This window comes from Coenobita brevimanus, chromosome 82, assembly GCF_032717465.1.
Source record: "Coenobita brevimanus isolate Jiangsu-jjx chromosome 82, ASM3271746v2, whole genome shotgun sequence".
In the NCBI taxonomy this organism is placed as follows: Eukaryota; Metazoa; Arthropoda; class Malacostraca; order Decapoda; family Coenobitidae; genus Coenobita; species Coenobita brevimanus.
The window spans coordinates 16,034,771-16,060,144 of record NC_137035.1 but is presented as its reverse complement, the minus strand read 5'-3'; the positions used below and the strand labels follow the sequence as shown (position 1 = coordinate 16,060,144).

Here is a 25,374-nt window from a genome sequence, read left to right as displayed (position 1 = left end):
TCTGCAAACAGCAGCTGCTTCAGATTCCACTCTCCACCATCAACATTCACCAGACTCAGACCTCCACCTAGCACTCTTGCATTCACCTCCCTTACAACACCATCCATATAAATATTAAACAACCTAGGCGACATCACACATCCCCGCTGCAGCCCCACTTTCACGGGAAACCAATCACTCACATTATTTCCTACTCTTACACACGCCCTACTATTTACATAAAAACCTTTCACTGCTTTTAGCAACCTACCATCAAGTCCATACAATCCTAAAACAGTCCACAAAGCCTCCCTATCAATTCTATCATACGCTTTCTCTAAATCCATGAACGCCCAAAACACATCCTTACCTTTCACTAAATACTCTTCACACACCTGTCTCACAGCAAACACCTGATCCACGCATCCCCTCCCTCTCCCAAAGCCAAACTGCTTATCACCAATCACTCCCTCTGTACCCTCTCGAACTCTCTTAATTAACACTTTACCATACACCCTACCTACAACACTCAACAGACTTATACCCTTAAAGCTAGTACATTCATACTTATCACCCTTACCTTTATACAACGGGACCACAAAAGCACTTGCCCAGTCAACTGGCACCATACCTTTCACAAAGCACACATTAAATAATCTTACTAACCAGTCAACAACAGTCGCTCCATCACCTTTCAGGCATTCCACAACACACCCATCCACACCTGCAGCTTTCCCTGTTTTCATCTTCTTTACTGCCTCCTGCACTTAATCCTTTGTGATCAAAGAATCATTCAACTCTCCCAACACATTTATTCCTTGCACCCTTCCATCCGCCACAATCTCAGCCTCCCTTTTCTCCTCTACATTTAACAATCTTTCAAAATACTCCACCCATCTCTTCCGTACTGCATCCATCTCAATTAACATCCTTCAATCCTCTGCTTTTACTCACTCTTCCTTCCCAGACTCTTCCTTTTGCACCCTTTTCACCTCCTTCCAAAACATTTTCTTATTCTGTTGAAAAATTTCGGTCAACAGCCTACTCCACCTCTCATCTGCTGTCACTTTAGCATCACACACAGCCCTTCTCGCCCTATTCCTCTTTTCCTTATACCTCTCATATGACACCTCATCCTTCCTCTGCAGCCACAGCCATACTTCCTCGCACCACCATTCACTTCCTTTTCTTACACCACCACTCACTCGTCTCACACCACACACCTCTTCCGCATGCCCCACAACAGCACTCTTAAACAACTGCCATTCCTCCTCCACACTGCCATTTTCCTGACCTTTCACTGTGTTCCACTCATCTTTCAATTTCTCCTGATACTCTTTCATTTTCTCTCTTTTATCTAACTTACTTTCAAAACCTCCCTGTCACACTTAACTCTCCTAGCTCTCACCCATCTCTTACCTACTCTTAACTTTCCCTCCACCAGGTAGTGGTCAGAGATACAGTACCTCCACCCTCCCCTCTCAGAACTCTCACATCCAACAATTTTCCTATTACATTCCTGGACACAACTTTATAGTCCATCAATGCTCTATCAACAATTCTTCCACCCTCCTGTCTCACCCACGTATACTTATAAATATCTTTCTCCTCAAACAAGGTATTTCCAATCACCATTTCTCGCTCAACGCACATCCCTATCATTCGTTCCCCATTTTTATTTCTTCCAGGCACATCACGCATACCAACTACACCTTCAACTGGAACATTTCCAACTCTAGCATTCAAATCTCCTATCATTACCACATTCACATTCGCTCCAAAACTCAGCAGACACTCATCATTCCAGAAAGACTCCCTCTCTTCTTCATCCCTTTCACTACCAGGCCCATATGCACTCACAAACACCCACAACTCACGTTCAAATTTCGCTTTCACCCACATCAGCCTCGATGACACCTTCCATTCAATTACACACTGCTGTACTTCCGGACTCACTAACAAGGCCACCTCTTGCCCTTCCTCTATCAACACCTGACAATCTTCCATTCACACTTCCAAACTTAGACTCACCTTTCTCTTTCATCTTTCTTTCACTCAAAGCTAACACATCCAGCTTTCTTCTCACAAACATTCTCCCAATCTCCTCCCTTTTAGCCACAATCGTACTACATCCACGCACATTCATAAACCCAATCTTCACGATACGGGGATAACTCGATCCCCCATGCCTTTCTCTGGCCTGACTCTTTTTAGGAACCAAAAAAACAATGGAGGGGGTCCCTAATCCCCTCACCCCGCCCCTTTTAGTCGCCTTTTACGACATGCAGGGAATACCGTGGCAGTATTCTTCCTAATAAAACCTGGCCACAGAGTAGTAGTACCACCCCATAGTGCGGCCAGATGTGTCCCCCCCGCCACAGGATCTTAATGAAACCAAAATGTAGTCCAATGACTGGATGTTAAAATTCCATCCAAATAAATGTAACCACATCAGAATAGGAAGAACAAACACTAGAAGAAAGCAATACATAATGGAAGGAAAGATGAAGGATGGTAATTTTTTGGAAATGCACCCAACTCCCTTCGAAGCTAAAAATTATATTTTCTTTTGTGTGTTTTGTCTGAATCTGATTCGTTTCTGTTGAATATCACTGGTTTTTTAGTTATGCCCATCCCCCATCGATAATGAAGGACTTGTGGGAAACTGCCATCCTCCATCGATAATGGAGGACTTGTGGGAAACTGCCATCCTCCATCGATAATGGAGGACTTGTGGGAAACTGGTGTTTTTGGGTGGGGGAAACAAGCAAAAATGGGCGATTTACAGTTGAAATGAATATCACAATCAAATAAATCACACTGAAAACCTTCAGGGGGGGGGGGGGGGCTTCAGTATTAACCCCTAAAAGTCGGTCCCCACTCTGGAACATGTGTCATGGGGAAGTCGGTCCCTGATCCAAAACGTTTAGACACTCCTACATTCTCAGCCACTGCTCTACAATATCTACTCGTACAACATTGGAACATCACTCATTCTGAAGTTAAAAAGTTGTACTTTGCTGGGTATAAAGATTTTAATGGTAGCTTCAACAGTTTTCATAGGTATTTCTGAAAAATCACCTATTTTTTTCGAAAAATACCCGCTCCTGACAGTCGATTTTATGAACAATTCCTGACTCCACGGGGTTAAACTAACCAAAAATCCGACCTAACTTACCAGTGACCTATCTCTGCCTATCCAAAACAGACCTACCGTATCCAGCCTAGACCTGAGTACAGTACAGGTATACCTCGATATAAGATACCCCAGCTTAACAATGGGGGTAGAAATACCACCATACCCCGCCTAATGATGGCCAAACCCCGGTTTAATGATGGGTTTTTATTTTTTTACCGATTTTGATTATATTTTAGACTAAAATTGTGTGTTTAGGTTGATTTATAAACATTTTTTGAACTCAGATTAATGTATTTTGGCCGTAGATGGGGTGAACATTGTCATTTTGGGGTACAGTTTACAAAGCTTGATTTTCTACAGATTTATATCTGACGATTTTCAGATTTTATTTGTTGGTTTTAGTTATTTACATGTGTTAGGGTTACGTTAGCTTCTTTTACAGCTGTTAGGCCATTATGATTGACTATAAACTTGTTTTGGGGCTAATTTGAGTGGGTTCTGGACCAGGTTGGGGGGGAAACCCACGGCTGAAAAACGCATCCCATTACTTTACATGCTAAATCTACCCTGATACACAATACCCCGCCTAACGATGGGTTTTTTACCTTACCAGTTGCACTGTTAATGGGGGTATACCTGTAAGAACCTCGATTATCTGTACAGTCCGTATTCATTTATTATGCCTTCACTATATTATAACCATAACTGGACTTATTTGTCCATAACCATTCATAAAAGCTCCGGCTTCAGCAGCCGGCAAAGCAAAAAAATTTGTTCAGTGGTTCACCAGCTTCTCTGTCCACTCGCGGATAACAGATCCTAACCCACATGGTGAGCGAGAATGGCTGTACGGATCCCTAACATATGGTCGAAATCACCCAGCCACCCTCATCTACAGAAACATACCGGCTGTGCACAAGGAAAATAGACATAAACGACAAGGTGAGTAAGAAAGGCTGTATGGGTCCTTACCAAATGGTGAAAGTTCCCGGCTGGCTGGATCAATGGGAATATACCACCCTCGGAGAAGTAACACAGAGTCTAACCCACCAGCAAAGCAAAAGCGCCTCTCCACCGCCTCATCGAATAAAGTCCATTGGCATCTTTTGCTTCTCCCCTCCCCCCACAGTCCGTCTCCATCCTTACCCATGCTCACAGCATGCCGGCTTTCCTCCATCCCTCCCCATGGTCACAGCTTGCCGGCTTTCCTCCCTCCCTCTCCCTCAGTCCTCCCCAACCCTTGTGTCACGTATCATCTCTGTGTTTTTCTTTTTAGTTTTTTGCAATTCATTTACGTATTACTGGTCGTACTGAAATTTCGAAATGAACGTGAGAAAGCTCATGAAATTCTGCATCTAGACACGAGCTTAGCTCCTGCACGGTGTGGGCAAGATTTTGCACTAGGATGTTAGAAAGTTATTTGAAGATATTTTTCACTTTCCAAGTTTAGCCTCAGTGTTTTTTGTACTTTTACTCATCAGTTTTGCGTTTTTATTACCTTATAGTATAAACAGCAACGAAAATGATGGTATACAAGTTATACCAATATAACCAACTTCCGAGAGGCATACTGAAATTGATTTTTTTATTCTTTGCGAACGGAGTCAGCCATTATTCTTACTGTCTGAGAAACTTTTTAAATTCCCGAAAGGGTTAAAAATACTGCAACCACCGTCTTATTATTTTTTTGTGGACTTTTTAGGCATTGCTTTTTAGTGTCTACCATTACACCAGATATGCCCATGTGTGTTTTGATGTTTAAATACAACTGGAAGACCAGAGACCACTGCCAAAATTAGGTGGGGTATACTGTACTTAATAGACAGGATATTTGTGTATTTTTGTTGTCTATGCATTGTTTCCTAGTGTCTAACATTACACTGGATAATCCCGTTGCTGTTTTGATGTCTAAATGCTGCTGAAGGACTGCACAACACTGCCAAAAGTAGGAGCGGTACTGTACATAATCATAGGTTTTGATACGTTTTTGTTTCGTTTTCTTTTTTGTTGTTTATGCATTTTTTCTTAGTGTTTAGGATTATACTGCATATTCCAATGTGTTTTGATGACTAAGAAGAGCCAAAAGACTGAGAACACTGCCAAAATTAGGAGGGGTACTGTACATATACTGTAGGTTGGGTATGGGTACAATACAGGTTATTGCCTGTATCCGGTCATGCCTTTGGGTCTATTATGACACACAGTCGAGGAATTACTGTATTTATTTATTTTTTTTTATATTTTTTTTTTATGCGAGGAAGAAGGAACCAAAGGCCATGAGCCCGCAGTAACAGTTCTCTCCAAGAGAAAAACAAAATACAATAGAGAGCCAAATTCAAGATCCGATCATTTTGAGATGCCTGGACACACTTAGTTTGAAAGACTGGAGATCATAGGAAGCAGGAAATACAGACAGAGGGAGACAGTTCCAGAGCTGACCTGTTACATAAATGAAAGACTGGGAGTAACGGTTAACTCTTGCATTAGAGAGTTGGACAGAAAAGGGATGAGAGTTTGCTGCCAGACGGGTGCTACGCGCCCGTCGTAGAGCTGGAGGAATGCAAGCAGACAGTTCAGAGGAGCAGTGACCATTAAAGTAGCGATAGAAAAGAGATAAAGATGCAACAGAGCAGCGAAGAGACAGAGGTTGAAGGGAGTCAGTAAGAGGAGGAGAGTTAATGAGACGAAAAGCCTTTGACTCCACCCTATTGAGAAGAGCTGTATGTGGGGAGCCTCCCCACACATGAGAGTTGTGCTCCACACAGGGGCGGATAAAACCCCTGTATAGAGTCAACAATTGTGCAGGGGTAAAGAAAGAGTGGAGTCGGCTTAGCACACCCAATCTCTTGGAAGCAGATTTTACAAGAGATGTAATATGATTTTTCCAAGATAAGTCCCGAGTAAATGAAACCCCAAGCATGTTCAAGGATGATGCAGGATTAAGCTGAATATTATTAAACATTAATGGGTATACCTGTGGAAGATTTTGTCGGGTTGATAGGTGTAAGAACTGAGTCTTAGATGCATTAAAGATAACCATATTATTTTTACCCCAGTCAGAGATACGAGCCAAGTCAGACATTAGGTGTGCCATAGCCTCATCCCTTGTTTGTTGAAGTAACTGTTGAGATGGGCGTTGCGGGAACCGAATGGAAAGGTGAAGGGTGGAGTCATCAGCGTATGAGTGGATAGAGTTAGATGTACAGCTTAGAAGATCATTGATGAATAAAAGGAAGAGAGTTGGTGATAGGACAGAGCCCTGAGGAACACCACTGTTGATAGATCTAGGAGAAGAACGATGGCCGTCTACAACAGCGGCTATAGAACGACCAGAAAGGAAACTAGCGATGAAGGCACAGATAGAAGGATAAAAACCGTAGGAGGGCAGTTTGGAAATTGAAGATTTATGCCAGACTCGATCGAAAGCCTTTGAGATGTCAAGTGCAATGGCAAAGCTTTCGCCAAAGACCCGAAAGGAGGATGACCAGGAGTCTGAAAGGTAGGTGAGAAGATCGCCAGTGGAGCGTCCCTGACGGAACCCATACTGACGATCTGAAAGAAGGTTGTGATAGGAAAGATGCCTTAAAATTTTTCTATTAAGAATTGACTCGAAAACTTTTGAAATACAGGACGTTAAAGCAATTGGACGATAGTTGGAGGGTTGGGAGTGGTCACCCTTCTTTGGGACTGGCTGAATGAGAGCAAACTTCCAGCAAGAAGGAAAGGTACAAGTTGACAGACAAAGACGAAAGAGTTTGCCTAGGCAGGGTGTAAGCACAGAAGCACAGTTCTTGAGAACAACAGGAGGGACCCCATCAGGCCCATATGCCTTGTTAGTACTGAGGCCAGTATACCGTGAAGACGGTCCAGGAATTGGTTTCTCGTCTTCATCAGAAGAGTCTTCGTTGCCATGGCTTGAGATGAAATGAAATTCATACCCCACAGGCCCGAGCATGGGAACCAAATTCAAACTGAAATCCGACTGTGTGACTGCCTGACGGAGAGTCTTCGTTGCCATGGCTTGAGACGAAATGAAATTCATACCCCACAGGCCCAAGCGTGGGAACCAAATTCAAACTGAAATCGTACTGTTTGCCTGACGTATATGTACTTGGAATGTTAACAACGATATGTATCCCTGAATTAAATAACAAAACAGGTAAAGTGAAGACAAGACAGTCAAAAAAAAAAAAAAAAAAAAAAAAAAAAAAAAAAAAAAAGCAAACATCTTAGCAAAGTATTTCAGTGAGGTGTACACAGAGGAACCAGAAAGGGGGGTGCCACACCTTCCAACAAAGGAGGTACCAGAACTGTCTTCAATTGAGTTTCCGTTGGCACAGATAATAAATGCCATTAACCCTGTGTTAGTCCCCCTGAGTGTTGGAACACCGATAGTACCCTGGGGTGCTTGAACACCCCACCCCCCAAAATTCATGTCCTGCTGCTAATTTTTCTAATATATTCATACAGCTTCTTGAATATACTCCTCCAGTTACTCACAAACAGGTTAATTTCATTGCAGGTGATATTTATGAATATATGTGTAAAAGGATTGGTCGAACATAAACAAAGTCGAAATTTGGTTCTAACACTCAATTATCAGATAGGGGTATACAGTATTATAAATGATATTGTTTTTATTTCCTCCAAATCATCATAGACAATATACTGTACAAACTCGTAAATAGGTTTAATTTTCCGAGTACTAAAATCATAGCTAGAGAAATACCGGTACCGGTATGTCAATGTTGTGATATAAAACTAATTCTGTTGCTGATTGGCTATGAAAAAAATACGTTGTTTATGCTTCCACAAACACACCACGAAAATAAAAGAAAAATGTATAAATCACCAAAATAAGTGCAAACTGTTCCAATAAACACAAAATTGCAAGAAAAACAATGAAAAAGAAAAATAATTGTAATAATGCCTTGAGAGCCACAATTCATGAAAAACCTTCACAACAGCAAATACTGCATAATAAATTTACATAAATTAATTTTCCATTGAAAAGGAAAAATAGAAACAAAAAACATGAAATGATGAAAACATACCTTGGTTTGTAGCGTGGGGTGACTACACACCCCAAAGGACAATAATGCGTCTATTCTTCACATGACCAGGGGCAGGAATGTGAAACTCTCAGTGGTCCCTCGCCTCACGTATTCAAGAAGGTACTGGAAAGGAGAGGAATGTCAGTGTTGCCAACTCAAAATTGTGAGCATACAATTTTTGAGGGATGTCCAAACACCCTAGGGTACTAATGTAGGGTTAAAAACTTGAAAAGGACTCAATCACCCGGACCAGATGGACTGCACCCAAGCATTATTAAGGACGGTTGTGACTAGCTTGCTAAGCCTCTGACATTATTATCTGAGCATTCATACAATAACAGCCAAGAACCAGAAGACTGGAAAATTGGATATATAACAGCTATTTTCTGACTGGGATATCGCTGTGACCCTGAAAACTAAAGACCAGTGAGTCTGACAAGTGTGGTCTGCAGGTTAATGGAGTCAATAAGTAGAGAAAAGATACCGGTAATAAACCATATGAAGACAAACAAATTATTAAGTAAAAGGCAGTTCGGCTTTTTGCCAGGAAGGTCAACAACTCTTCAGCTTATCTAAATGATGGAACAGTGGATTCAGATACTACAGGGTGATGCAGTGGATGCAGCATATTGTGATTTTATGAAGGCCTTCAATACAGTGTCACACAGAAGATTACTGGGAAAAATAAGAAGTTATAACGTTGGGAAAAAAATGTCTTAATTGGATCGAGGCCTTTTTAAAAAGAAGACAACGAAGTGTCATTGTGGACAGCCATAAATCTTAGAGGTTAAGAGTGGGGTTCCTCAGGGATCAGTTCTCAGACCACTGCTGTTGTCCACTATATTAATGACCTTCCAGAGGTAATTGATAACGATAGTGAGTTATACTCGAATGCTGGCGATACAAAGGTTTACAGGCAGATTAGGAACCGGACAGACACTGTAAAGCTGCAAAAGGAATTACTGTATGTGCTATTAGCTAAGAGATGGTCGGAAAAATGGCTACTTTTGTTTCACCCTAAGAAATGTCATAACATGACAATTGGAATATCAGAGACTGTGAACAAGGGATACAGCATGGTTGCAAAAATGCTAGAAGTGAACTTAGAAAAGGATATAGGGGTTATAATTGATAATAAGCTTATATTTACAGACCATGTGGGAGATAAATAAGGCAAATCGGATTGTCGGATTAATTAAACGAACCTTTGCATCCTTGGATGAGGAAATTTATAAACCACTGTATGTGACTCTAGTACGACCGCATTTATAATATGCCAATCAGGTATGGTGTCCATATTTAATAAAGGATATAGAGGCAGTTGAAAATGTACAGAGAAGAGCAACTAAATTAGTTCCTTCCCTGACGACTGAGAGACTGAAGAAGCTAGGATTACACACACTGGAGTGGCATATAGGAGGACAAGATGTGATATGACTGAAACATATAAGATTTTGTGTGAAGTTTATGACCCACAAGTATGCCAGGATGTTTTTCAACTGAGAGGGGACCAGACCACAAAAGGACATCACAAGAAAATTTACAAGAGAAGAATTAAATTGGATAAGCATATAAACTCATTTTGTATTAGAGTTGTTAATAATTGGAATGTATTACCCTAGTATATAGTGGAATCAAAATCAGTTTTGCATTTTGAAATTAATTCACATAAACTTTGGAAGATCAGACTCTGATATATGACTATAAAGCTAAAATACAATTAGACAAAAATAAATTGACTGCCACCGCATAATTTGCTGATAGTTCAGAGCTGGATACACAGGTCTCTTTCAGGTCAACTGAGAGAAACTGAGAAAGCTGATCCCCACACCGAGACCTGACATACTGTATAGCCTATGAGGCTGAAGAAGCTGGAACTACCTAATCAGGCTTATAAGTCAAGAGGCGACATGACTGAGGTGTTTCTGATCATGGGAAACCCGTACAATAACGGAGTGTGTAGTGGCACGTTTGTACACCAACTCGACGGCTGGAGAGCACAGCAGGAAGCTTAATATATAACTTAGTAGAATCAGAGAAGAGTAACCCAAGGGAGAGGTTAGATGATGATGTAAGGTTATGCACAGAAGTAATCAAGGAGGAAATAAAAGTAAGAGATATTGAAATAGAAGATGCAATAAGGCTAGGCAGTAAAGAAGATGATGGTACAAGGAGACGACCCCTACTGCTCAAACTTAAAGAAAAAAAATGAAATGGGATGTATTAAAAAAGGCCAGGAATCTGAAAAATACACAAAAAGTAGAAGCCACAGGAATCTCAATAGTAATAGATATGACTAGGAAGGAAAGAGAGAAAAACAAACTGCTGTGGGAACAGTTAAAAGAAAAAAAAGAGAAAAAGGAAACAGGCTGGTATATAAACAATGGCCAACTAATAAGAAAAGATGAGAAGGGATCGATACATGAAGGAAAATACAAATAAAATAAAACTACAGTACTAAATATACAGTACAATGATTAACAAATGTAAAAATAACGGAAATAGAAACAATATCAGAAGGAGAGTTAATGTGCCTAACTGAAACTCAACAAAAAAATGATAAAGTTAAAATATGTAATAGTCTTAAATATATAAGCAGCATGAGAAATATAAATGAGAAAAAGGGAGGAGGTTTGATGATTCTCTTAAAAAAAAAAAAAAAAAAAAAAACAGGTACTGAAGTAGAGAAAATAACAACTATAAAATAATGACTTACTCTTTAGCAACTGTAATATGATAAATTTCAAGTATAAACTACTTTTAGTATATTTACCTACAGGAGAGAAGGAAGAAGATAAACAGAGATATGGCAGACTGAAAGAAGAAATAGATAATAGACTAGAAAATAACAGTAAGAAAGAGGAACCGTTTATACTGCTAGGTGACTTCAATGCGCATTTAGGCTTCATAGGATCACAGAAATTAGATAAAAAAGGGAAGGATGTAATAAAATGGATGGAGGAATACAACCTCATATTACTAAACAAGGACCAAAACTGTGAGGGAGAATATACATGGGAGAAACAACAAAAGTGCTATTGATCTTGTATTAGTTAACCAAATGTTTTATGACAAATATAAATACATGAAAATAGATAAGGTACAAAATCAGACCTATCTGACCACAACCTAATTGAAGTTGGATATGAAGGAGGAGGTACAAAAAGTAATTTTAATGAATACAACTGGCAGAGCAAAGAATATTATACGACAGATGAAGAGTCCTTAAGCAGGTCTGAAGGAGAAATGGAGAAAATATGTAAGGAAGAATTGGCAAATAGCATGGAAACGCTGGAAAAGGCAGTGAAGAAAACAGCGAAGTACTGCTGAAAATTTATAAAAGAAGAAATGATAAATAAGAATATAGAACCCCCCTGGATGAATAACATTATCATAAAAGAAGTAAACAAAATGAAAGAAATAAACAGAAATAGAAGAAATGTGAAAGACGAGGAAAAGAAAACCTTATTGAACAGATATGAGGCACAAAAATTTAAAGTACAAGAATGTTTAAAGCAAGAAATAACTATACATGAAAAGAAAAAAAAAACAAAGGAGGTAAAGGAGAGTTCTGATATGAGCAGAAAGATATGGGAATTAATTAATTAATTAATTAAAGGGAATTGAGCCAAAAGAGAATAAAGAGATAGAATTGTACAACACAGAGGGAGATAGGCTAGACCCAGAAGCAACAACAGTGGAACTCATTGGTTATTGGAAGGGTATGTACCAAAAACACCAAAACCAGATAAATAATGTGTGGAATGAAGAAGAGAGACATATAAAAGAGAGAAAGAAGCTGTAAATAGCCATAATTCAGACACCAGCGACCAATATACTGTAATATAACAGACCTAATAATGGAACATATGGACATGGCAATTAGCACAAACACTGGAATTACCCCAATGCTACCACCAGTAATAACATAAGATGAAGAGAAAACACATACTAAATTTACGAAATAAAAAAGCTGCAGGACCAGATGAGGTAAAGCCAGAGTGCTACAAAGCAATGGCAAAGAGTAGCATATGTATAAAAACCATAAAAACTGCTTTAATCAAATAATAGCAAGCGGAAGAATGCGAGAACTGGAAAATCTCAAAAACAAAAATGATACCGAAGAAAACGAAACCAACAGCCAAAGATTTACGACCTATTGCTCTACTAAACATAGCATACAAACTGTTCATGTCTATAGTAAAAGAAAAATTGGAAAATCAGATAAACCAAAACACTAAATAATGACGTGCAAGCAGGCTTCACGACAGGTAGAATAGAGGACAGTTTATTAATTCTTGAATACCGTGTACAGCAGATACAGAAATAGATTACCACTGACAGTAGCAGCAATAGATTTTTCTAAAGTGTATGACTCCATAAAACGGGAAGAAATTATAAAAGCCCTAAAAAATTTGAAAACCCACGAAAGCCTAATTGACATTATATCTGAGATATACTGCGGGGATAAAACCATTATACAATTAAACCAAAATACAGAACCGGAAATAGAAATCTCCAGCGGCATAAAGCAGGGTTGCACATGATCAACCACCCTTTTGAAACTTGAAACATTTAAAATAATCCAAGAACTAGAAAGCACAGGCCTAGACTACAGAAATGACAATATAAATACCCTGTTCAACGCAGATGATGGCCTACAATTTTCAGTCAATGACAGAAGCCAAGGCAAACATAAGAAGGTTAATAAATGAAGGCAGGGAATGAGGGCTTGAAATAAATAAAGCAAAAAGCAAATTTATTATATTCAATATGGATCGGCAGCCAGAAAAAAATGAAGACATAGAAGCAGTTACATCTACAACATACCTGGGAGTAGAAGTAACAAACTCAAATGCCTGTTTTAAAAAACAGAGGCAAAACATGATAAACAAAGCCCAGAAACTATCCAGTACAAGTTACTCAGTGATAGCAGAGTTGCAACAAGCTACTCATAGGTAAGACATTCTGGAAGAGCCTTGAATTACCTAGCATCTTGTATGAAGCGAGCATAATAACATACAGACAAGAAGAAATAAACAAGCTACAAAGAACTGAAAACTCGGTTTATAGATCTATTCTAGAGGCAGCAAAATATCCAGCAGAAACTGGCTTAAGAGGAAAAATAGGAGCATCACTAATGAAAACTAAAATGAAAATGAAACTAAATTACATGCAAAGTATCCTGAAAAGAGAAAACAGTCTGGTTTATGAAATAACAGAAATAATAAAAGGAGGTAAGGAGAATAGGTGGATGAAAGAATGTAAGAAGGGCCTAAAAGAATTGAACATAAATAATGACAAACTAAAAAACATCAGCAAAGATGAAATAACATCAAGACTACATGACTGGGACACAAAAGTGTGAAGAACAGAAATGGGAACAGAAAGTACACTAAGAATATACAGAAAATGGAAAACAGAAATGGGTGGGAAAGATATGAAATATAACACACCAGCCTCTATCACTTCCTTCAAGTGCCGCACCAAAACATTGAAATTAAATAACAGAAAAAGGCACTCGCAAGAAACAAAGTGCATAATGTGTGGACACGAGAATTGAGATATAGAACACTTTATATTAGAATGTCAGGAATACAGGGAAGAAAAACTACCAGAACTACAACAGCCTTACACTGAAAGTAAAGAGGACATTTTAGGACAGCTGTTATTGGAAGTGGAAGACTTTGAAAGAATAAAACAATTCACACACAAGTGCTGGAAAAAGAAAGAGAAAAGAATCAAGCAGCTCAGCAACGAATAAATTGGAAAATCAAGAGATACTACAAGAGGGGCCGTTGCAAAGGCTATCCCTATACCAACCATCGCAATCGCGCTCTACAAACAACAGGGAGCCACGGACATACCTTCTGTGCTAGGACTGTTCAGTGGATTAGTTTGCCTGAATCAGTGGTTAGTGAGAAATCTGTGCTAGAGTTTGGGGGGAAAAAAAAAATACAGAACTTCGGTGAATCAAGAAAGGAAGGTTAGTTGCCGAGTTCTTAAATGTAACCACCACCAGGCAAACCGCAATACAGAAGGAAGCGTATGAGATGAAATTCTTTTCTTGTTTCTCCTTTTTTAATGTCTTGAGAAATATGACCATAAAATATATCATAATTACCGTTCTTGGAGTCAACTGAAGCGATGACACGACTCCGAAAAGGGAAGCAACACAGACATTCTCAGTGCCACCATGCGTTGATGGCGCTGGGCTCCGACTGTCCGTCCGACAAAAATGACAGTAGACATATGCATTGCGCACCTTCTTTTCTCGCTGGACTATAAAGGAAGCCAAGGAGGGATTAGTCGCAGGATGTCAGGAAAAGGATAACGTGAAATAAAAGCTTAGGTAGAATAATGTAAATGAACAAAGATTTTACAGTCCATTCGCCTCCATTATGACTCAATTATGAGAATCTCCTCTCAGGTCCCAAATCTACATGGCACCAACAGAAATGTTTGGGAAGCTTATTACTAATGAAAGGCATTAAATGAACAATGAAAGACAATGGCCTAGCAATGTTGGGGTCTGAAGGAGCCCGGGCCCGTCCAGTCACATCTTTGGGCCCATTTACAACTAACACTTATACGGTGGGCCTAGTGAACGTCCCCCTCCCCCCCAAAAAAAAAATATTGGCCCCATTCCCCCTTCTGATGGAGGATGACTGGGAAAAGAAAATTTTAAGAATAAGTTATGGAGATGCAAGGAAACCATATGATGGCGAAGCAGACCAAACTGGAAACATTTTGAACATTTGAATTAGAAACAAAAGTAACTTTCAAGCAGTTCCAGCGGCTAGACTCAATGTTTCCAGGCACTTACTTCATATCTCTGTTTTCGGATTTTGAAGATAATGAATCCCAAAAAGTCCTCGACACAAAAAAGTGCAATGTATCAAACGGAGGGTGGAGCAGTCTGCAAAATCAACTTCTAGGGATTTTTTTTTTTTTTTTTATCCAGGATGAAATATAAGTTCGAAGCAAATGAATCTGGATCAATGCATCCACATTCTGGTAGACTGCAAACTAGTGACATAGCCAGGTCTTGACAGACTGGGGGAGGGGGGTATGAGGTGAGGTCAAACCTTATTCTTTGGGAGGGAGAGAGGGACTAGTGCAAATTGTCCACATATTAAATAATATGAAATTTCAAACAGGAGGCTGGTGGGGAGTAGCAGGGGACTGACTGGGGGGACACAGGCCCCTCCATAGCCGTACTACAACTATTGGAGACATGGGATGGGGCAGCACGTTAGCTGAGGCTGGTGATGAAGTTCTGCTGGACTGAAATGGACACCCCACAATTACCATAACAAAGAGAGAATTTCCATCACCATTAGAAGACAAAAAAGCTGCATGGGTTTTATGACAGCCTGCCTTCTGCAATGCCTGAAAAGAATTTCCTGGGCTTCCAACAGAAAGCATAGATAAATGCCTCGTAACTACATAAGTCATCCAAACTTGTCGTATTCTAGTTAACTAGCTACACTTGTAAAAGCTGCTATTACAATATTTTAGCCGGGCCCACAGCAGCTATTACAATATTTTATGTTTTGCATTCTTAATAAGACTTAATAAGTGTTACACCCAGGTCTTCATCTATAATGTTGGGTGAACAGGAGCATAGGGAAATAAACTGTCCAACAGCCTGACTTGACCAGTCCAAGAATCAGTCTGGTTCTTCCAGTTATAAGCAAGGCTTAGTAACCCAGACACCATCAGCTCCCCAGGGATCCAATAATGTAGAAGTGATCTACTGTAGTTAGGCACCATTACTACACAAGAGAAAGGTCAGAATAGTGATGAATGTGGGTTTGATCTAACAGATTTCTAACCTCTTTAGGCTCAATTGATAGTCAGTGTAATCAGATGGGAGAGCTGATTTTACCAGTAGCTAACCAGTGAGACATACCTGTGTCATGGCTAATGCTCACTGAATTTCATGCAACCATATTCCAGCAATGGGAGTGGCCCAATTCCGTCAAACAAAACCTGAAACTGAGGAGCACCACCATGAATTCTAAACAATTAATGGTTGTATGCTTCAAATAAAGAGCAAAGGAGAAGGAAAGACTGCAATTAGGTAAGAAAAAAGAAACACTTCCTCTTATAAATTGAATTTTATTGCATGGATGAATATTAAATACTGTACACAAAAAAAGAACTGCTGTACACTATCACAAATTTTTCTCTTGTCTCTCTTGCCAGTGCTGCATGGAGGGAGGTAGGGAAAGGGAGGAGGGGGAAAGTGGGGATGATAAGAGAGACCAGTTTCCAGACATGTTCAATTATGACAAAACTCTCCTACTAAGGTAAATAAAAGAAAGGTGATACAAGTGTGACTGAGTGTGTGAGTTGTGCTTGCGTGACTTTACATTCGTGTGGCCGTCAAAAATTAAGTATTATTACAGCTGAAGAATTGGCCTTGTGGTTACAATATCCCAGTTGGAGTGACGGCCTTGCATAGGTTTGATCCTTGAGAGGTGACTGGACTATGGTAGCCATGCCTTAGGCCCCTACACCTCAAACAGGTAATGTGGGATTGGATGTTAACTTTTTAAATTAATTATTAGTTTAAATAACTGTGCTTTACCAATTTTGGCAAATTATTGCATTATTACTATTATTATTATTATTATTATAGATACTTGTGGAAGAACAGTTTTCATAATCTAGATGCTACAGTAAATACAGGTAATATGAGTACTTTAATAAAAGGGATAAAAAAAAATTCAGTCCTTGAGAATGATCTGAAGGCAATGTTAGCAGGTCACTTTAAATCTGACATATTTCTGAGTAAAATTCCACAATTAATTATGTAGCTTTAAAATACCTTTTCTGTTTTTTTACCAGCTAACATCAAACATTTTTATGATGCTTCATCCATGGAGTGCATGAAAGTGCAAGCCACAGCCCACACTGTACCCTTGAAGTGCACTTTAAACTTTCCTGAGCAGGCCAAAAAAACATGTATCATTTTATGGAAACAGCTCTCCGCTCATCACTGCCATCCAGGACTATCTCAATTTGACTCGCAGTGCCATGGAGGGTGGTAATGTGTCCTGTTACCTGTTGTTGTTGTCTAATGATGTCACACCTACTCACACTGGTACATCCAAATGAAGACTTGTATTAATATTTTTTCTTTGCTGACATATTCTCTAAGTTTTTTATTTTTTTATTTTTTTTGTGTCCGACTCTGGCCATAGGCTTCACAGCCTGCTCCCAAGGCCCAGTAGTCCTCCTACATGCCGTACACCTCCATATGTCACCACTTCGGCGCTAACACCCATGGACCATATTGAATACATGCTAGGGCTGTCTCATACAGGACTGGTGTATATCTATCACTGCAATGATAAAAAACTACAACAATGAAGCAGTTTTTGTTTGTTCTTTGTGCTCAAGGTTTGTTTTTTGTGCAAGGGTTCTAGGGCAGGTGGTTAGGCACTCCATGGGTTAAGAGAAACCTAGGGCACCAGTCATGTTAAAATTTTCATTAATGATTTGGCCGATAATAATGAGTCTCAAATATTATTCCAGCATACAACAGATGGTTTTCTTCAACAAACAGAAAAACACTGCTGACAAAAAGTTAAATCACAATGGACACAAAAAAGATAGTACAGTCATACACAGCAGTTAAATTCAACAACAGCTATTTGATTTCTGTGTGTACATGATATTCTTATCACATACAGTCTTATAATATTAACCAATCCTACAAAATAACAAAACTTTTACTATATATATACATTATATTTATGTACAGTTATTGTACTTCTACCTAGGTTTATACTGTGCATAGATATACACAAGAATGTGTATGGGTACTGTAACTTAACATTTCAAAACCAGGTGTACCATACTTGTACTCTCTGCTGTGTACTGTACTGTACTCTCATGCCCAGCTGTACACTACTGTATCTAATGGCCTTACAGTTTTGTAATAGAAGCTGTGGACCTTAGGATAAGATTAACCCCTTCAGATAGAGGATGTAATTTTCGACTGTTTACTTGCTGCTGCCGATGCAGTACTGCTTGCAAATACCGGACAAGAGCTTGTTAAATTAGTGCAGAGTTTTGTAGATGTCTGTGAGTGTTGTGCCTTGAGAGTAAATGTAGAAAAGAGTAAAGTGATTGTTACTGAGAGAGCAGGTGACTCCCAGTGTGATGTTACAGTGAATGGAGACTGGAATTGGTGAGGGAGTTCAAATACCTGGGCACAGTGATAGAAAGGAGAGGAAAATGTGCAAAGGGGGTGGAAAGTACATTGACACAAGGAAGGAAAGTAGCTGGTGCTATGAAGGCCTCGATAAGAAACAGAGGCTCGAGTGTAGCAGCAACGCGAGGCTTACATGAAGGAGTGTTAGTGCCAACTTTAGTATACGGGTTTGAGACTACAGTGTTGCATGAAAATGAAAAGTCAAGAGCAAGCGCAGTGGAGACGGGACTGTTGAGGAATGTATGTGGGGTACAGAAAGTGAACAGGATACAGAATAATGTGATTCGTAAAAGATGCAGAGTGAGGAAGTCTGTGGACATCAGAATCAAAGAGAGTGTACTGAGATGGTATGGCCATGTGGAAATAATGGATGACAATAGTGGTGAAAAAGGTATATTTGAGCAAATCTGAAGGAAGAAGGAGGCGAGTTCGGCCAAGAAGAAGGTGGAGAGATATTGTGGATGAGTGTGTGAGGAAAAGAGGTATGGAAGTTGTTAAGGCGAAGGGACTGACAAGAGATCGAACTGGCTGGATGGATTTTGTGCGGAGAAGTGCATGACCAGGGATTTGTCACCCCTTTTTAACGTGATGGGTGTTCGGATTGACTCTATCGGATAGGTATATATGTAGCTACAGTATGTGGTGAAACCTTTTGGCCTATCAGATGGAGCCAGGATTTCATGGGCTTGAATGATGAGTGAATGGAAGTGTGACCCATCGAACAGGACAAACTTTGGCTGTCTGGACGCTAATACTTCTCATCCAGCCCTAGGGTGGGAAAGGAGATCTGGATGATGATGATGATGACGATGAAGGATTTCTTGTATTAAAGGTGTTAGCACTTTTAGCCTCATGAACATATGTGGATTGTTCTCCCACATTTAGGGCAATATTTGCAGTGTTTGCAGCACTGCAACTCAAATTCTGAGTTGTTTTGAGGTTTGCCTGTGATAACATTGTTAAGGTTAGGCAACTGTGAAATCAGAATGTATGCTATGAGTGCAAATTCAAATCCCTTCACTTCCCTGGTAAAATCTGTTGTGGAATTTACATCCTTATGGAAGTACACATGGTACTGCTGGTAGTGACTGTGTTAATTTGTGCTACATCTTACTCCTTTAATTTTAAAAACATCTATCCTAATCTGAGAAATCAAATCTGGTGGCGTAAAGAATAAAACAAAATTTTTGTCACTGGATGGTAAGGGTTAATAACAGCTCCTCATTTAGTAACATCAGGTCCTGCAAAGAAGCCTGGTGAGCTAGTGATTATAACACTTCAGCTGAAATGATAGCCTTTCATAAGTCTGTTCCCCAAGAGGGGATTGGAGCCTTTTCAATCATATACTGTAATACCACCATGGGAAGTAAGCTGGTATCTACCCTTCATGTCCATCCATTCATCATCCAATCCTACATACAGTAGTAAATTGTGGCCTAGCCTCTGATCTCTACATCTTAGGAGGGGTGAAATGAGATTGGTTGTTACCACATTTTACAATCCTGAAGACAATTTGGAAATCTGCAACGATGTAAACAAAACGAAATAATCTCTCAGTTGTAGCTATGATTTGTTTTTTACAGGAAAGACATGGAAAGTGTGAAGTCTTCTCATGACTCTTTATTCATATTGTCAAAAATGATCATAATAATAAATAGACACTTATCATGAAATTTTTTTATTTTATCAGAAAGGACAAGGAAAGGCAATTGCTGAAACTTCCCATGTCTCCTGTTCTTCCTATAAATCAAAATCAAATATATAACAGGGAATCGACTGCATGTCTGCAAATCCCTCCCCTTAACTGGGTGATGCTCAAGAGCAAAGCAACAGAATTAAGGGCTATGTTATTAAAACCAACTGCACAAAAGTGAAAGTAAGTCACTGAATTTTGACAGTCATCCTTTTGTTGTTTTGCTGTTACAAATACACATCAGTTAGCCCATACAGATGAAGGGCTTTTTTGTTATATTTTAGCTATCTCCTAATACAGTAATTTTATTCAGCTTAGAACTGTACAGACTTTTTTAACAATCATTATAGCCTATAATATACTGGAGTGTATTGGTGTTTGATGAGGCGGGATAGACTGAGATGGTTTGGGCATGGTGAAAGAATGGAGGATGACAAGAGGGTTCAGAAGGTGAGAAGTGTGAACAACGTGGGTAAGGTTATGAAAGGAAGACCAAAAAAGACCTGGGACGAAGTTATAGAATGTGACTTCAGGGAGGGATAAGGAACTGAATAGCAAGGCTGCCAAAGATCGAGCAGCGTGGAAAGCCGCCATTAGGTGACCATGGCTGACACACGCAAGCATGTTGTGGCCTTTATACACGATATGATATGAATATACCTTCTAGAATATCTGTACAAGAGGCCTTTCCTGAAGTTGAATAAACTCACCTGGTTGCAGCAAAGCATAAATTAAAAAGTACATCACTCAGATTCAAGTGCCTGACTAAATTAAAGTGCTTTACTAATAGAGGTGACCAACAACTTTAAGAGGGATGTGGTCATCAAAGCGCCTATATTTGTGTTAAAATTTGCTAAGATAAAAGGAAGTACATGAAAAAAAAAAAAAAAATCATAGGCAGTCCTACTTGTGTCATGTCAGGGACGTGTTTCAAATATCTTCTGTACAATTGGTGATGCAGGTGGGGAAAAATTGGCAGATAAGCCTAACAGGTAACAATGGAACTATGATAGGCAATTTTCCTGTGGTTACTGTACACTTCAGTGCAAAAATGAATGTAAAAAAAGACAAGTAATGAGGCACTGCTACATATTTAGGCAGGTACACAGTTATATAATTATTGTGAAATCAGAGTATTCTCAGTAAGTAGGTAGTGTACAGAATATGCTTTATAAAGTATCACCATACAAAGGCTAAAAAAATATAGTGGGAGCTGAATGAGCATAATGGTCTAGTGGTCAGATGAATGCCCCTGACAGAGTTCCACACGTTTGATCCCTAAGAGGTAACTGGAGGCTTTTGAATTATGTAATGCTACAAAGGGAAACAGGCTGACCATCCACACTTAACAGTACTGGATTATGGTAGCCTAGTCTCAGGCCCCTTTACCTCGCAGGGTATAATTTGGGACAGTTTGTTTTTCAATTAATTTTCCTGTTGATGCGGAGAAAACAGTACAAGTCAGCCACACGCAGCCACGCAAGCCTCAATCTACACTAAAAATATAACTGTGGCTCTCTGGGTGAAAGCCCTACACGTGTCAAGTATCCCTGGCTCTTCATGTGTATAACTATAATGACAACCAGCCTCTTCAATCCAATGACTAATTCTTTAACATCTTATTCTTACTAACTCCAGACAATTTTATTCAGCTTAGTCTTCGAGGGAGGGGTAAATGAGGGGTTTATATAACCTCTCCAATTTGAAGTCTCTCCTAAGCTGAGTAAGTCCATCTGGTGGATGCAAGAATACAATGCAACATACATCATCAGAGTGAAGGGGTTACAAACAAAGTACAAATCTACCTGAATATGTACAAAAATAAAATAAGAAAAAAACTCCATTCATGGAGTTTGATCTGAACACCTACAAAAATTTGAGATCTAAATATACTTTTCAATCAGACAAGTACAAAAATATCACAAAAGTTGAAGGAACCTCTAGAGAAGTGTATCAATTGCCTCAAAAACCTCTACTCTCATTTTTTTTTTTTTTTAATAATTTTTCTGGTCAATGATCCACATTTGCACACATTTTTTGTATTTTGTTGTAAACAAATAACTTCTTGCAAGTTCTGTCCTCTATGCTACATACTAATCAACTTTTGTACATTGAGTTGTGGTCATAGCAAAATGGAATGTCATGTTGCAGACGTGATGAAAACAGAGTTAACCCACTGAGCCTCAAGATGCCTTTTTCATTTTATTTTTGTCTCCTGATGATTTAGTTCACCTTAGGAGAGACCTTTTGAAGTGGAAGGGTCTCATATAGCCTTAATAAACTCCTTCAATACAAAAGGCCTTTCTTAATGGATAAAATCATCTGGTGGCAGCAAGAATAAATTAAAAAGGAAATTATCACGGTTCATTAGGTTAACTATGGGAGAGGAAAGCTGTATTGTACGCAAATCACATCACAATGAGCAACAGCTTTAATTAATTCACTGACACCCCTTTCTCAAGTGTCTGTCGCTTGATACACCATGAAACATTTCACTGTTCCCCACAACCACTGATGTGTCCATTGTCTGTCATCTCACTGCAGTATTGGTACAAACTGCAGGACTGGAGCATTTTCATTACACAAAACATATGAACTTGGGTTTTTATAGTTTGTCACTGTTCACTTCAGTCAGTGATGCATTCAACCCAATATTCCAGAATACTCGCACTATCATCATCAGCAACAGTATCGTATTCCTGCATCATCAAAGCCAACACCCATCACTGCACAGCAATAATCCTCAGTTTCAAATACAATCACTCTGCTTCACTGACATTCCAATGGAATTTTCACCACCCAGTATTGTAGTGTAAATCAATGTTCCGTCTCATACACATCAAAACGGCATCACTTTGAAGGGTAAAATATGTTTTGTGATTGCTTGGGAAGACACAAGGTGCTTACAAATGCTGCTGCTGCTGCTGCTGCTGTTGCTGTTGCTGTTGCTGCTGCAGAGGTTGTGTTGGCTCAAACTGAAGGGGTACCAATGGATTTGTGGGGGGTGATGCATGGTGCTGGTGGTGGGGATGTGGGTGGTGAGGGTGTGAAGTCGTGGTGGTGGGAGGTGCGGTGTTGTCCTGCAGTTGTGCGGAGGGTGGAAGGCGGTGGGGTGGTGGACGCATGATGTCGTCAGCTTGGGGGCAATGCTGGCGGGGACCGGGTTCAGGAGTATATGTGAATGTCAGGTTGGTGGCGTAGATTATTCCGTCATGGCGCACCAGAGACACCGGAACCTAACCACAGCACACGCAAAGATTAGTTACTGAAGATACAAGAGGCACAGCGCTTGTTATAATTCAGTGGTGTGTTCCAAAATACTGTATAACTTTTCCCATACAATTTGTACTGTTAAATTGAGAAATCAGCTATAGAGGCAGCTATGAAACTTTTTTTTTTTTTTTTTATTTAATGGAAACTTAACAGCAAAAATGAATAACACATACAGAAACTATTAATGAGGATTTAATGTATTGGAGTGTTTGTATGAAACCTTTTAAACATGAACAGTAGAACAAGAAAATATAACAAGACGTAGAATGGACAACATCCTTATATTCAGGCCTTTTGACATTCTCTTTTTATGCTGAAACATAATATGAAAACAAACACACTGTTTCCAGTAAGTTTCCTTGTATTATTCCTGCTTTAGATGTCATTATACAGTTTTCCCACTTTATGTGTAGCAAATACTGTATAGTATTAGACTGTGCATACAGAAAACTATCTTCTTGAATCAGGGGATATAGTCTACTGGTATATTCTTACTACCTCTAGATGATTTAATCTATCTTACAGGAGACCTTCTGCAGTGAGGGAGTCAGTAAAAGACATATCTAGCCCCACAGTTGAAAAACTCTCCAAAATTGAATAAAATCGTCAGGAAGTACCCTGATGAGGTACCACGAAAGAAATAATGAATACATCATCAGACTGAAAAGGTTAACAGTACATTAACTGCTTTGTTGCCCTCTCAGTTTGTCTCAATGCGATATACATACAACAAAACTACATGACTGGTATAGAATACAGTACCCAAGAACTATCATCAAAATCATCACCCTGACCTTTTCTTCCAGCCAAAGAAAGGGTTAGGTAGGGTTTAGCAAGCATAGAAAGACAAAGTACGAAAGAGGAAGAACCATTTCTTCCACAGAAAAGTTATCCACATACCTGTGTTGGCTGGCGGACCCACTGCCATCCACGGCGGAAAGCAGAAATGTCCGGCACAACGCAAAGCATTGACTCCTGGCAGCGGTACATGGTCTCTGCCTCAACATCTCCAAACCACACCCTCAGGTTCGGGCTAAAGTTTTCACCTGTCAGTTCCAGCATTGCCACATCTCCTCCACCATTCAGCTGTGGGTGGGAGTTGTTCATTATACAGTATACAGTATTAGCTTACAGTATGGGATATGGATACAGTTACTCCGCATTGAAGTCTAAGATGTGTTCAAACAAAATACTATTTTAGATGCAACCACTTTTAATAGGTTTTGGTTCTTGACGGAGTAGTTAAAAGCACAAATAAGCACTATTGGAAACTGCTTAATTCAAAACAGCTTCATACAGAATCACAAGTAACTTCATTAGAAAAGGCATTTCATTCATCAGCAAGTAAATACAGAAAAAATTTTATCTGTAATTAAAATAGCTTTAATTCTTTTCCTCTGGCTGGTGCACTTGCATATATTATTCAGGCTAACATTACAAGATTTCGCATAACAGAGAATCCCAGAAGTCAAATCTTGAAAAACTACCAGTATTTTTTCTGTATTAGTACAGCTAGGAGCTTTATTTTGGGAACACTAAATGATTCTGTTAACAGAAATCTAAGAAACCAAATGGTTAAGCTATGGCTGTGCTCAAATATACTGCCATAAAAGTGAAAAGAGTAACATGGAGATACAGATATATGACACGCTGGGGTTTGGGAGGGCTGATGCCCCCTTGAACTGGGAAAACATGTCTTTTTCATGGCAGAACCTGATGGGATACTGGCAACCTCACACGGAATTATGGTTAAAGATATCTAAGTTCTTGCATTATTAGAAAGATATTTTTAATACATCAAATAAGTTGATTTTGGTTTGTTCTGATATACATTCATTGCTCACTATCAGTTTTCATGTAAATACAAACCTGGACATGAGATTTTAAGCATATAAATTACTTACAAAAAAAAGATGGTATTATATATACACTGTACTGTACTCACATAATCCAGTATTAAGCACATTTACTTGCATAGTAATTATTTCGAGATCAGGACAAGTTTTGA

General features: G+C 39.3%; 1 protein-coding gene across 1 annotated transcript in view; it reads right to left on the bottom strand.

Moving 5' to 3' along the window:
• The window catches only part of LOC145409630 (recombining binding protein suppressor of hairless-like), a 140,295-nt gene that overhangs the window by 5,322 nt on the left and 109,599 nt on the right, over positions 1-25,374 (bottom strand). The window contains exons 12-13 of the mRNA XM_080279982.1: positions 24,267-24,452; positions 23,001-23,329 (exon numbers count right to left, since the gene is read on the bottom strand). Of these exons, the coding sequence (XP_080136108.1) occupies positions 23,001-23,329; positions 24,267-24,452 (515 nt within the window). The remainder of the gene's footprint in view (positions 1-23,000; positions 23,330-24,266; positions 24,453-25,374) is intronic.